This window comes from Amblyomma mixtum, chromosome 5 (assembly GCF_055824585.1).
Source record: "Amblyomma mixtum isolate Tamu chromosome 5, ASM5582458v1, whole genome shotgun sequence".
Taxonomy (NCBI): Eukaryota; Metazoa; Arthropoda; class Arachnida; order Ixodida; family Ixodidae; genus Amblyomma; species Amblyomma mixtum.
Genome location: NC_143016.1, coordinates 56,931,338 through 56,945,852, shown reverse-complemented (window position 1 = coordinate 56,945,852; position 14,515 = coordinate 56,931,338). Strand labels below are relative to the sequence as shown.

The window sequence follows — 14,515 nt, the reverse complement described above, 5'->3', positions numbered from 1 at the left end:
TGTTCCACGAGCTTGTAGGGCACATTGGTCAGGAATATTGGGCGGTAATTTAGAAGATAACTGCGCATGAGAACGACCTCTCCATCTGCTAGTCATCTGGCAGTGAACCTTTATGCAGTGACAGCGTGAACTGTAGCCGTAAATACTCAGCAGTCATAGGTTTTGTGTTTTTTTTAAGATCGTCCAGTCAAGCACATGAGCATGACTTCAGATTTTTGATTATATATTCAATGCCAAAAGAAGGAAAAGTATTGGGTGACAACAGGAACAGTGGAAGGGCTTAGAGTGAGATGTGATGTGTCGGTTTCTGAGATGAATGCAGATGAGAAGACTGAATTAAATATGTTGTGGCTTATTGAATACCAGCTGCCGGTTCGTCATTATCATTTGAAAGGGATCTAGTACGCATGGAGTGCGTATTTATCGCCTACCTGAATTCAGTAGGGCTCGCCGTTAACACCTTCGGTAGATCAGTATAAAAAAGAAGCATTTCGCTTTTTTAACAGCAGATACACACACGCGTTCAGCCTCATACCACTTTTAAGCGCTTTTCGCAGCTCAGTAAAGGCGTTTTTTTATTGTTATAAAGCCTTTTAAGGTTATTAGTGCGCCAAGGTTATTGCTGATTAGAGTAGGAACTGTATTAGGAGATGAGTCTATCCGTTAGTTCAAAAAAAATTGTGAGACATTTCAGCGGCTAAAAAAGACACGGATGAAGGTAGACGAGACAGGACGAACGCCGGACTAGGAAGTATGTCATATATTTTGCTTGAAAAGTCACCTGCCTGCCTGCCTGCGTGTGTCCACTCTGTCCCAAATCTGGTTGACGCCAAACAGCGCATACACTGACATTAAGGCCAAAGCGGAAGCTACAATCACATGTGACATCCTCATCAAATTTTTGTTTACCATGGTAGGCCTAATTCACGACGCACTAATTGACGGTCACTTCTCAAATCACGTGATTCTCACTAGCATTATGATTACCGTTATAACCATGAAACAAACATACGAGGGGGTACCCAAAAGAAACCGGACTTATTTTTGTTTGAACTTATTTGTTCACATTTTAAGCAAAGACCTTCAATCTTCTTCAAAGTATTCCCCTCTTGCAATGATACGTTTGTCGAATATTTCATTCCATTTTTCAAAACATTGTTTAAATTCATCTTTTGTGATGCTTGACAGTGCCTCCGTCGTTCTTTTCTTCACCTCAGCAACATCAGCGAAACGCTTTCCATTCACCTATTTTTTCATTCTAGGAAACAAAGAAAGTAGCACGGGGCAAGGCCGGGAGAGTATCAGGGTTGAAGAATAGGGGTCATGTCATTTTTGGTCCAAAATTGTCGTAGAGAAAGGGCTGTGTGAGCAGGGGCATTGCCATGATGGAAAAACCAGTCACCCGAACGCCACAAATTTGGCCGCTTCCACCGTACACTGTTGCCCAATCTTTTCAAAACATCCAAGTAAAAAGCCTGGCTAACTGTCTGACCCTGCGAAACAAATTCTCAATGGACGACTCCTCTGACGTCGAAAAAACAAATCAGCATTGTTTTGAGGTTTGGTTTCACCTGACGAGCTTTCTTGAGGCGAGGTGAATTTGAAGTTTTCCATTGGCATGATTGTTGCTTTGATTCAGGATTCGATTTAGGAACATTTGAGTTGTCCCCATTGCATCGTCCTTGTACGTCTTTCTTAATATTTCAAGACTTTCCATTCAACTTTTTCCGAGCCAAAATCAGAATTTCACCGGCGCACGCTGTACACGAAAATCAGCCATTGCAAAAACGACATTCACACAAAACAGTCGTCACTCTAAAACTCTGCCTAAACTAGTCTGACCTCCTTCAACGACGGCACTCGGCTTACTGACTCTGGAATGTTCGTTCTATGCGCTCCTAGTGGCAAAACGCGGTACCACAGAAGCTTTGCCGACCAAAAAATTTAGTCCGGTTTCTTTTGGGTACCCCCTCGTACAGACAGCATCTTGTGCCGTTTTTTAAGTCACAGAGCTCACATGTAAAAAGAACTGACGTGGACAAACCCTTGCGGAACAACTATGATGCACCATGATAGCACTCCTCACCCCTCCCTTGCTTAACGGCAGTTCAGCCCTGACCTCCGGAGTCCTTTTCTTGGCAGCTGGTCGGCGTCCTTGACCACCGGCGCTCGCTCGTCCTTCGTGGCCTCGCGCGCTTTGATGCGCCGGCTATACGCAGCTATGACCTGCTCAAAATCGACGCGAAGAGTGCTGCTAAGGTCGCCTGTGACTCGCCGGTGAAACTGTAAAGACGCGCCGGTAAAAAATTCTTACACCTCGCCTTGCCAACGAGGAGAGCCGACATTGTTCGAAATACAGCGTTATGGATGGAATGAGTACTGTCTAAATAAAGCCCTACAATGCCATAGACGGTCTTTCTCGATCAATCACACGAATGAGAGCCAGTTTTGCGCACTGGCATGGTGCTACCTGCTATTGCTTGTCTGTACAGCCGGCGCACGCCAGCGGAACCAGCACTCTTTTGCGCTGGGCGCGCGTAGTAGGATGTCATCACTCAGCGCTTTAAGAGCGATGAGTTAACCGGGAGCAAAGCTAGCTGCCTTACGACCGCTTCGATCGCTCGCATTTCCAACTGCGGGCAGGCTGCGTACAGGGTAGGAGAACTGAAGGCCTGGGGGTGGAAGGGAAAAAACTGCATGGGAGCAAGCCGTGTAGCGCTTGAATGGGATTCTTCCTATTCTGCTTCGCTTTAATCCTGGCGAACAATCCATAAAAAAACGTAAGTCGATCAAAAATACTATCAAGAAGGACGAAATCGCAAGCATGATCATCTAAGCGATTCACGTCTCAGTGAGGGGAATGATGCAGGAGGGTATTTAACCAGGCTTCGAAGAGAGCCCCGGGGTGTTTGAGGAAGATATTTGCTCAAACGGCGCCTACCTGCAGGTACCAGAGGTGCGGAGGCGAAAGTGAGGGGCAGGCCTGAAAGATAGCGAAGGCCGCTGGCTGGCATGGCTTGGGGCTTGCGCTCCGCACTCGTACTCGTGGTGACCACGCTCTGTCCTTTCAGCACAGCGGCCGCTAATGGATACTGCGGTAAAAAGTCAGGTACCGTATACCGTATACCACACGCAAAAAAGTCTAATGTGCTTTTGGAAGGTTTATACTTCGACGAAAGAAGGCTGTGTTGAGGTTGTGCAGCCATCGCAGTAGGTCTGTTCCGAGCGAACTTTTTGGTACCACAATCAGCTATCAAGGCAGTAAGATGGGATCTGGGATTTTTTTCCCTGAGCCAACATTAAAAAAAGTAATTCACGTTCGAAGAGCACTGCGATGATTTATCGACGCCTGAGCTTTAGTCCGAGCCACACCCTTAAGCTAGCGTGTGGTCGGTAATAACTCTACTCAATTCGTCGTCTAATCATGCTTGCGTTTCTAGCACAAGTCCTTAGTTCAAAACTACCGTGGAAGCGTCAACGGATTCCTGCCCAATCGAGACAGAACATGCGACAAGCAGTATGATGAGATTACTGCACAGGAGTTTTAGGAAAAATGGGCGATTCATGGTGTTTTGGGCATCCTTTCTAATGACGCTGCTCCTGATAGGTACAGAGTAACTATTCCATAAATCACTGAACCACGCTGAGCGTATTATAGAGAGGAAAAATGACGTGGGAAAGCGAAAGTGTAGGCTTGGAGAAAAGTGTCAGTACAGGGAGGTACTTGGCTCCACTGTTTTTTTTTTTTTTTCCAGTGTATCCTCCAAATAAGTACCCATAGCGACTGCGTCATGTGGCCAATGAGTACATGTACAGTGTAGAGCTAGCGGGCAAATTTCAAGGCTCGCCCGAATGAACACAAAGGGTGAAAGAAAAATGTAACAAATACGTGTACTTTTGTTTCTCCTCCGTCCATTCTCATGTGCGCAGTCGGCTCAAGTCCTTGCTGCGAAATCACTTTTCGCGACACGTTGTCTTGGTTGCAGCCGACATGGCTGATATTTGAATGCAATTAAGTACAAGGTCATTAATCAAAAATCCAACAGATACATTTTGACTCCCTTTGGGGGCACTTTCTTCTATCTTATTTCAGTAACGATGAAAAGCAAGCGTTGTTAGATAAGGGAATTGCAGTAGAGAGGCGGCTAGCTCTGACTTAATTGGATAGGAGCCGGTCTTCAAAGCATTTCTCACAGCTATCGCTGACAACACCTTGAGGCGTCAAGCCCGTCAACGATGGATGTCCTTAAAGCGAATTTGGCGGAAGTTATACAGGAAACACATGCGTGGATTACCTGGCGGTTAAAATCCAACTCTGCATCTAATTAGAGAGTGTTCCTTCTAAATGAATTTTGTAGCCAATTTCATCCCGATTATCACACCTTCGTCTTGGTCATTTGGTTCGCACTTGTCTCTGACGTGCTCTCGTACCTGGGATTGTCGTTCTTTCCACAATTAATAATCCTTTTCGGGAAAGAAGGGTGATAACGGAAGAAAAAGGAAAGAGAACCGATGCAGTGCACTGTTCTTCTAAAAACCTCCAAAAGCTTTTTGTACAAATCTTTTACTTTTTAGTTTTTCCACTGTATTATGAGCAGGTATTGTTCCTTACGGACCAAATTCTGTTTTGCACCAATACTTCAAATGTACTAAACGCTGATTCATATTGTTATGTTTAACTGACAGGTTGCCGACTAGATAATCTTAATTCTAGTTTATGGTCAACACGTTTTGTGGTAGAGCAGTTTGTTTTCTTCCATGTTATAAAATGCGCCATCTTGGTTAAATATAAAGCGAAACCATTACGTATTTACCGAATTGGTAAGCAGTTTGGACCGTTTTAAGGGAGACCAAAAGACGGGCAATTAATGTGTCGCGGATCTCTCGCAGCGCACTGGCTGTTTCATGTTCGTAAGCCTTCTTTCCGTCCTTGACTTGTCGTCTTCTACGCATGACAGACGTGTTGGTTCCCCAGAACTGCCCACAACTTTCGCACAGGCATTGTGAAGAGTGCACGCAGTGCATCCGTTGGCGCCCAATTTTTGGCCCGATGCGGGCAGACCCTGCTGCTGAAGTACAGCATCGAGAGCGCTCCTTTCTACAAGGTATGTTACTTTTGTCGCAAGAACATCAGACATCACCGTCAAGCACAACACGATTTGAACAAAACAATATTGTTTGAACTGTGTGTTCCTCTGGACCTATTTCAATGGAGAAGCGTAAACTTGGGACCTTTAGCAGGTGGAGTATAGTCTAGTGTTCAACGAAAATTTTGCGGGTCAGACATGAAACTAACAAGTTGAAAGTCATTGACCATGTCGAGGTTACAATTTGACGTAACACACCATGAAAACATCGAGTGCTACAACGCTACCATCACGGATAAAAAGAAAAATGTCTAATGAAGGCTGCTACTGAAATCATTTATAATTCAGGCAACCACTAACACTATGAAAAGAATAGATAGAAATATGCCGGAAATTTACGTACGCTCTTCACGTCATGTACTACATTCATAAAGGACGACCGTACCTTGGACGCCCCTGTGAACAAGGAACCCGTGCGAGTTTCGAAGCGTCGAAGTGTAACCCAGACATGATCAGCGACCTTCAACTTGTCTAGCACATGAAGCAGTGAACAAAAAGATATATTTGTTTATATATCACTTTTTTTATAATGGTGAAATTTGTGCCCGAGGTTGGTGGGACGACCATGTCAGATTTTTCCCACAAAAGCAATCAATATTTATCATCAAAGAAAGCGGCAGTTTGTTCCCAAAGCAAATTTATTGAGGAACTGCTTTTTGCGCTGCGTGAAGGTATCAGCGATTATATGTTTTTTTTTATTACAAAATAAAGCAGCAATTTGAAGAATGCCTTTTCATAGTAGACTAATGCCTCAGTACTTCACACGCAAGCGTTTTTAGGCGATCACTAGCGGCTTAACTCCGCCGAAGCATGGTGTTCAGGAAACTGTCAGTGAACGTCTAGTTGATGTTTCTCCACATCTGTAGCAGCTTGTCGAGTATCTGCTTGGCGCTGCTGGCTTTATTGTCCCTCGGACGATGCACGATGCTTGTCCAAATATATTCTATTGAAATAATTTCCGTAGGCCCGATTGGCCACTCCGTGAGATCCACCGTCCATTAGCCACATGAGGTGCTGCAGTCATAATACTTACCGTCCTGACCTACAATCGCATCGTAATGCCCCTGTTTTTCTCCTCTCACTTCGCCTCAAACCACCCAGAAGCAGCGCTAAACTTTATATTGCGAGCTAACTTTGTTTTCCCTCCTTTCCCACTCAATTCCTTCAGAGTTTACAGCACTTTTGTCTGGTTACGCACCTGTGCTATGCGGCGACTGAGCGTTACAGCGGCGTAAGTTCATATTTTGTTTGACAACTATTGTCGATCCTATTTTTTCTGTCTTACCGAATTATATCTAGTAACGTCTCACCTAAAATTTTTTTCTCACCTACTTGGAGTAGACTTATGCAAATACAGCGGCTGCGTATCTGCACACATCAACATATGGATCAGCGTCTGCTGCTGTTCCAATAGCCAGTCGGTCAGCGGTGACTGTCTTTCATAAATATAACTTTCAAGTGCGCATGCCTTGGAGGGTGGTAGCTGTTCAAAGCTGAGCTAGTCTGTGGCCACAGATGGTCGAAAGGCAGAGTGGTCCTGCGAACAGCAATTTTTATTTTTATGATATTTAGTTTTGTTTCCGAAAGTAAATAGAGAAAATATATTCGAATTTGCGGCAGAAACTATAGTGGACAGGTTGAAAGCCGTTAGCCCTAATATTATATGACAGCCGTGCAGAGCATATGCGTAGACTCGCCCGTTTGGCTATAGTATTGAACTCGCCCGTTTGGCTATAATATGCGTAGAGTTTTGCCCATATCATGCCACAAAACATCCATGGTAAAACAGCGCAAAAAACGAAGGACGAGAGAGAGAAAGACACAGGTCGAGCCCTGACTTGCAACTAAAGGCTTTATTTGCTAAAACCTTCGTATGTAAAGGAAGGTTTTAGTAAATAAAGCCTTTAGTTGCGAATCAGCGCTTGTCCTGTGTCTTTCTCTCTCATGTCCTTCGTTTTTTTTTGAACTGTTTTACATTTAACTTATACCAACTAGCCCATCTCAGCGTTTTGCTAAGCACAAAGCATTTACATTAACTAATGAATAATGGTAAAAACGATAGTACATTAGCTAAAATTGTGACTTGATTTGTTCAGCGATCGCCATTGGCAGCATTCTGAATTATGCGATACGTCCATTCATTGCATCGATTCCGCCGGGTAATCTCTGAACAATTCTGGAATTAGGTCTTAGAATAAGGCGATAATTCATCTACTACAATCGAGGTACGCAGCAACGGTTGCCTTTGTACTTGTGTAATCTTCTTCCTTTCACCCCTTACACAGGACACGCCGTTGTTTGAAAAAAAGCTTCTGGATTGTTACAGGAATTACGCAATCTTGGTCGTAAGAATGCGTCCGGTGAGTATGCTGTATGCATATTCCTGCATAACAGAGCAATTATGCGTGCAAAATTTTACTGCTGGGAGTTTTTGTCGTGAGGCCTTCACACACTGCTAACTTGTGAAGGCCTTTTTCTTACACATTATGGCAACCAGGGAAATTTCGGGGCTTTCCTTGTGAGAGTAGCGAAAATAAATATAAAGGGCCTACCATGCCATTCGCCCTCCCTATAACTGTAAAAAGGTGGCAGTGAAAGCTATGTCTCACCACGTGCCAAATGTGGCTGAAGACGCGTGCGCTCCTAATGCTGTTGTTTAACCTGGTTATCCAACAGCATGCTTATTTCCATAAGGCGCTTTAGACGTTGCTCTCCTACAGACTGAAGCAAGAACATCGGTCTGTTAAGCCATTTAATGACGCGCTAGCGTAGTAACTGCCTGAGCATTTTCACAAGCGTCGGTCTTTTCACCGGCGGGTAATTCAAAGGCGATGGCAGCGACAGCGTTTGGAACAAACGCTCTTTTGATTTTCTCCTTTAATCCCTCGGGTTAATAGACAAGTCTTGAATCCGCCAAACGCGTACTTTAAACAAAATTAAGCGCAAGCGAGCACCCGGAAGACTAGTCCTTTTTACTCTATGTAAGAGTTTTTTAATATGCGAAACTGTGGACGAGTTTTTCCACCATTACCAACTTCCCTGATATTTCAATGCCAGCCACATCGCTCGCTTCTCAATTAACGGTTTGGACGGATTCGTTCGTTAGCTCGTCGCGATGTGGCGCTAGTAACCGGGTGTGGTGGCTTACGCCATAGCGCGGTCTGCGGCGATTGCTAGTCTATATAGAGCCACCTCCCGAGAAAGGAGAACAAAAATTTGCTCGTTCATTTCTCTTAGTATGTCGCTAGTGGTGTGGAGCTCTTTCCCTCTTACTTCCTGAGCCGAGCACGCATTATGGCTAGCGAATGGGGAGCCCTCCACTGCGGCATTCTGGAGCCCTCCACTGCGACACCTTCTTCTTTTACTCCCTCCTTCGTCCCTTCCCTCACGGTGCGGTTGAGGTGTCCAACAAGAAACGAGGCAGTTATTGCTGCGTCATTTCCTTTACTGATAACCAATAACTATCTTTTTCTTTAGCGAATGGCAGAAGGAAAAAAAACGGTAGTAGGAGAGTGCTTTATTTGCCAATAACTGCTCATCTGGCTGGCATTAAAATAGCGGAGGTGGTGCCAGTACACTTGCCATCAATATACAGTGTACCAGAAGCTTGCGCTGTGACATCTTGAGGCGTATAGCACAGAGATGCCTCATTTACATGGCTTCTGTTTTCACACATTCATGTGTACTATGCAGGACATGATCGGCCATGAATTGACGACTTGCATCGAGGACATGACAACAGAACTTGCGGTAAGGGAACACAAAAGAAGAAGCAAGTAAAACGTCTTCTCTTGTAAGCGGGTGCGTTTGGGACAGAGCGCGGCAACATTGCTTTTACTAGATGATTTTATTCTAGAGTTGTGGTTTTGGCTGATAGAGTGGGAGTAACATTGAGCAAAAAAAACAACAACAAAGAAAGACTATGGTTTTATACGATAACAACTCTTACCCAGCATATAGACGAGTATGCAAGCTTGTTAATAATCGTGACACCTTTTACTGCTGGAAAAGCCAACGACGACGCTCTCTCTCATATCGAAAATAATGAAAATTCCGTTAAGGAACTATAATTCCCTGAGAAAATGACTTATTGCAATTTTTTCTTGACCAAAATGTGCATACTGGAAACGTTACTTGGAATACGAGCACCAAAAGTAATATGTCTGTAGATGCCGCAAATCATAGCGTGTGTTTCGTAGTGGGGAAATCTGTCCCATTTATTGGATTGGATCTAAACTGGCTTTGATCAGCGGAAGCGTTCATAAACGGGGTAGCCTCAAAGAGGTCTAGGAGAGAGGACGGTGACTGCCCGCGAGCTAAACGCACTACCCACAGTTAGCCCTCACTCGTATTTGTAGAGTGGAAAGTTCTACTCCCCGCATGCAAAGCTAAAGGTTAAAATCGCTTAACACTAACCTTCAACCAGGAGGAGGGGCAGATGTGTGGTTGTGACGTCAGATCACGTGCCTCGCTCGCCGCCGCGCCGCAGCTGCGCTCACTCCTCGCAGCTTTTTTTTATTATTCGAGCAGCTTCTCTCTCCTTGTGTAACACCTGTGCCACAGCTCACCGAATCACGTGCTCAGAGTGGAAAGGGAAAAATGGCAGTGGTTTAGCTCAGCTAGGCCAGGATATATGTAGCGAGAGTGCGGTGAAACTTGATTACACCTTTTAATTTCGCTTGGTTTCTATCCGGCTACGTCCAATGTTTAGCTGTGGTTGTTATCCCACCGTTGCGTCTAATTGCGGCTGCATTAAAGACGGGACATTTGTTATGCAGCAAAGTGTGACGAATGTACTTCATTTGTGATTCTTCGTATTGTAGTTGAAGCCTGGCTTCTTTCAGTCTCTCCGACTCACTATCCATATCTGCCGACGGCTCCACCAAGCCGTCTTCTATATATATACTGCTGCACTAACCCCCCTCCTCCTGCGGCGCATGCGCATAGCTGTTGCAACTCGGTTTCGCCGGCACGCCGCGGCACCTGCTCCTTCTGTGACGCCAGCCAGCTGCGGCGGTTGCTAGGCAACGGCTCAAGGTCACGGTGCTGCCATGGCGAAACTGGCGCCACGGCGAAACGGCGAGACTTGCGCGTAATGTAGCTCTCGCTACGACAAAAAGTGGTTGTCTGGCAAAGACGAGGTGTAGTCGAGCTTTTCGCTCGTCTTACTTGGTTCAGCCGGGCTGAACCACAGCATTTTTTTTTTTTTACTGAGATCAACAAGCACGTCTTTATATCAGTTCTTTGGTTTTTACTTCAACATTATCTTTCCTCTCAATCTTCTATGTGCCCTCCTTGTTTTCCTCCGTGCAGGTTACCCAACAGAAACGCTTTTCTGGTTGACCTCAGGGCTCTTCCTCTGCCTCCATCCCTCTTGTTTTAAGAACGAATCATTGCTGGCTGACGTCTGTTCAGAATTTTAAGGCGCGAAGTTTAAGTTTCTATGTTGTATTCCTACATACACATTGTCCATGCGCTCTAATTACGTCATTCAAATTGGCAAGAGGCGGAATTTAATTTAGCCTCTTCAAAAAGAATTTTTGCACACTATACGAAATAACAGCAACATGACACTCACGCGTGAAAGTCGTAAGGAGTCTGGAATGATTCTGGCATTCCGATCAGAGCTCTGTCTTTTCTTCAGCTAAGCGTTGCTGCCGCGGCAGTCAAGGCACAACACAGCTGGTTTTGATGACGGTCTGAGTCAATAGCGCGCAAGCGCATCTCCGCCGATGACTCGTATGACTCATCGTATGACTAGTATAACTCGATGACTCGTAGGCCTATAAGCTTTTTCGCAGGGTGAAGCACTTCCAAAGTAGCAAGTGCGTTCTTGTATTTGACTTTGGCCACCTGAGTAGCCCCAAAAGATTGCTATTCAGCCGCTACGCCCATCAGCTGAGTTGTCTCCGCTTGTGTGCTACATGACGAGGATGAATGCAGCTCGAAATATGAACAGTGGAGAGGGCTCCGTTTACTGTTTTGTCTGCGCCTGTGCGAGAAGCTTTTCCAGCTTTAGTAGCGTGTTGAGAAGCGCGGCGGCTTGGGCGAGTTAGTTATGCATGGAGGAAGTTGTTGTTTGCATGAATGCACAACATTCGAAGTAAAGAAGAGAAGACATACACAACCGCTATGCTCAGCTAAAGCTAGCGCTTTAGACAGAGCTCGTCTTACTTACGTCCTGTTTCATACGTGCGCTATAAAACAGCTCTCAGGCTTAGTACCGTTCGTAACCCATTCGATTCTATTTTTGGATTGGTTAGTGAATTAGTGAAGACGAACTTGGTTCCTTAAGGTAATATTACTTCAACATATAACCGGAGTTCTGAAATGCAGCCAACTGTGACAGCTTTGTCGGCTTTGCTTGCTTCGACGACTCACTCCGTTTTGTTTTACTAAGCCTGGTTCGTAGAGAATTCGTAGCGTAGAGGAAGAGATGCGTGATTAGCTTAGTGGGGGCCTCACGCCTAAACTGAGGTCGTACGTTGTACGTGGCGCGATTATTAGTTATTGATTTCGAAGGATTGGTAGCATCAGCCACACTCATATCGTCGTTTTCAATTTTTTTTTTCGCAGGAATGCATCAGGACGGGGCTGCCCAAAGACAAAGACGTCATGTTGGGCACAATCCGCTACCTGCGGCAAATTTTCTTCAGTGCGTAAAGACATTACCCACGCCGTGTGTTACCTGCATTCGTATCTTCAAATCTGAGACATTAAGACATGCATGCCTCTTTTCAAGGCCTAATTCCCTCAAATCTTTTTTGCTGAGCTTGTGGGGTATGCTGCGAAAACCGAGAATTTAAGCCTTCGTTTAGTTCGCTATATCTACCCGCATAGCTGTCGATGACGAGTGCGGCCATGATATTTCGTGCTCGACTACAGTTCTAGTAGCACTCTCTAATATTAAGTTTATCAGAGGCCGAAACAGCTTGTCATTGCCTATTTTTTTCCATCTGTTACATTCGACATTTAATGGCATATTTGTTGTGCTCCCTGTTCGAACATGACCCTTTTGCTTCGAGATCGCAGCTATTCTCACCATTAGGCACACCATACGTACGAGGTGTAATGATTCCTGGGGTGGTCAACTGTTCACATAGAATACAGGCACTATAGGCACTAAAGTGAAGCAGCGGCCGCATTACCATTAGCTCCCTCTCCACATGTTTTCTAACCGGGGTGGAAGCCATCACGATAATTCCTTTTGGTAGCCCACTCCCCTTGTGTTGATGGGTAGCCCGTTGGGCCCTAGGCGGTGCGGGCTGGGCAACGTTATTTTTCTTTTTTCTCCTCTGCCCACACTAATATATGTGTTGAGGGGCAAATAGATGTACTAATTTGAGAACAAAAATCTTTCCAGATCACGTGATTATATGCGATGCCATGACGGTTCCTACTTGCGTGTGTCAAAAAGCTCGAGGAATGTTTCTCTTGACCAAAACGTGCATTGCGTGCCTAAGTTCGAACAGCATAGCCTTCTACATAAGTGGTGGTGGTGAAAACTTTATTTACAACAGGGGAGTTTGGGACACACAGGTCCTTGGGCCCCCGCACGGCCCCACTGCACTCAAACGTTCATGTCCCGGAGGCTCATGACGCTGGCAGCCCGGTCTGTGGCGATGGCTTGCTTGGCCGGGTCCTCAGAATGCAGTAGGGTCTCCCAAGCCCCCGAAGTGGTAAGGTGCTCCAGGCCCCGCGGGGGAGGATCCGCCAGGCAGAGGAAAAGGATATGGTCGAGAGTGGCTTTGGGGTGGTGGCAGAGGGTACAGGAGGGGTTTGTGTGGACTTGGTGATAGCGTGAGCGTATATAAGGGGAGGGTAAAGTGCGTGTTTGGAGCCGCCTCCAAAGTGTCTGATTATAATGGTCGAGGGAGGGATGGGGTGGAGGGTAGAGCCGAAGCTCGGCTTTGCAGGCCTGCGTCTTTTCACTGAATGAGTGCATGCGCTCCCGCGAGAACCCCAGGTCGGAGGCTGCCGGAGCCCGGTTGAGAGAACCTCAGGCTTAAGCGTTGACGGCTTAGTTTCCGGGCTTACAGGAGTGGGCAGGCACCCATATCAGCTCCATGTGGCGGGGTCGGTGTGCGGTGAGGGAGTTCAGTATGTGAAATGCAGGGACGTGAACTCTCCCGCGAGCAAAATTTAGTATGGCAGTTTTAGAGTCGGATAGAATATATCGGGCCTCCGTGCGTGTGATGGTCAGGGCAATGGCGACCTCTTCGGCCTCCTCCGAAGTGACAGGAGGGGTTATGTGAAGGGGGCAATCGGTTGGAGGGAGTGGTTTGTGATGGCTACAACCATGTCCTCGCCCGTGCGTGCGGCATCCACCCAAACGGCATACGGTTCCGTGCCATAGTGTTTGTGGAGTGCCCGTGCGCGAGCTCTGCGGCGGGGTTCGTGGTAGGTGGGGTCCACGTTTTTGGGGAGAGGTTTAATAAATAATTCGCGGTGAATGTGGCGGGGGACCTGGAGCTGCGTGGGATCCGTGGCTGGTAGGCGGATACCGAGGGTGTGTAGGATGTGTCTGCCGGTGGTGGTCTTCGCGAGACGTATGCATTGTGCCTGTCAGTGGGCCTCGATAAGCTTCCCTATCGTATTGCGCAGGCCTAGTTGGAGGAGCTTTTTGGTTGAGGTATTTAGGGGTAGGTGTAGTGCTGTCTTAAATGCTGTTGGGATCATGGCATCCAGGGTGGAGATTTCCCCGGCCTGGAGTTTCAGGTAGGGAAGCGTGAAGAGAAAGCGGCTGAAGACTAAGGCATGAATGAGACGACATAGGTCATGCTCCTTCATGCCCCGGTGGTGTACAGAAACGCGGCGGATTAGGTGGGATATCGACACCGTCGTCTGCTTGAGTTTCCGTATGGTGAGTGTGTTTTTCCCGTTGTTCTGGATGTGGAGGCCCAGTACACGAAGGGTTCCAACCTCAGGTACCGGGTCACCATTCAGTTCAATGGCAATGGGGGAGCGGGGGCAGCGGTGGTTCTTAGGCCGGATGAGGAAGAGAATGGACGTAGTTTTAGATATCTACGTTTTGGGAACGTGTCCTCAGCTTTGAATGAGAAAGCATTTACCGAAGTGTAGTTCTTACCCTCTTTTGATCTTCGTGCTGACTGTAGCAGATTCGCACTCCAAAACACAGAGCAGGAAAACACTGTAACTTCCTGTATAAAGAAAAAGCGGTTTATATGGCATGCACTTGAATTGCGGCAAAACAATAATTGCCTCTCTTGCTGCCGCCGCGGTGGCTCAGTGTTTAAGGCGCTCGTCACATTAAAGATCCGCAGGTGGTCGAAATTATTCCGGAGACCTCCACTACGGCACCCTTCCCTCCCCCTCCCTCTCTTCCCTTCCGTCCTTTATTTCTTCCC

At 46.4% G+C, this 14,515-nt stretch overlaps 1 protein-coding gene across 1 annotated transcript; it reads left to right on the top strand.

The window, feature by feature from the left end:
* The first annotated feature begins 2,999 nt into the window (after positions 1–2,999).
* Positions 3,000–11,861, top strand: LOC149342253 (uncharacterized). The gene is made up of 6 exons (XM_089542129.1): positions 3,000–3,109; positions 4,999–5,105; positions 6,316–6,378; positions 7,433–7,507; positions 8,841–8,897; positions 11,724–11,861. The coding sequence occupies exons 1-6, from the start codon at positions 3,013–3,015 to the stop codon at positions 11,808–11,810; spliced, it is 486 nt and encodes a 161-aa protein (XP_089398255.1). The 5' UTR covers positions 3,000–3,012; the 3' UTR covers positions 11,811–11,861.
* Positions 11,862–14,515: the final 2,654 nt, after the last annotated feature.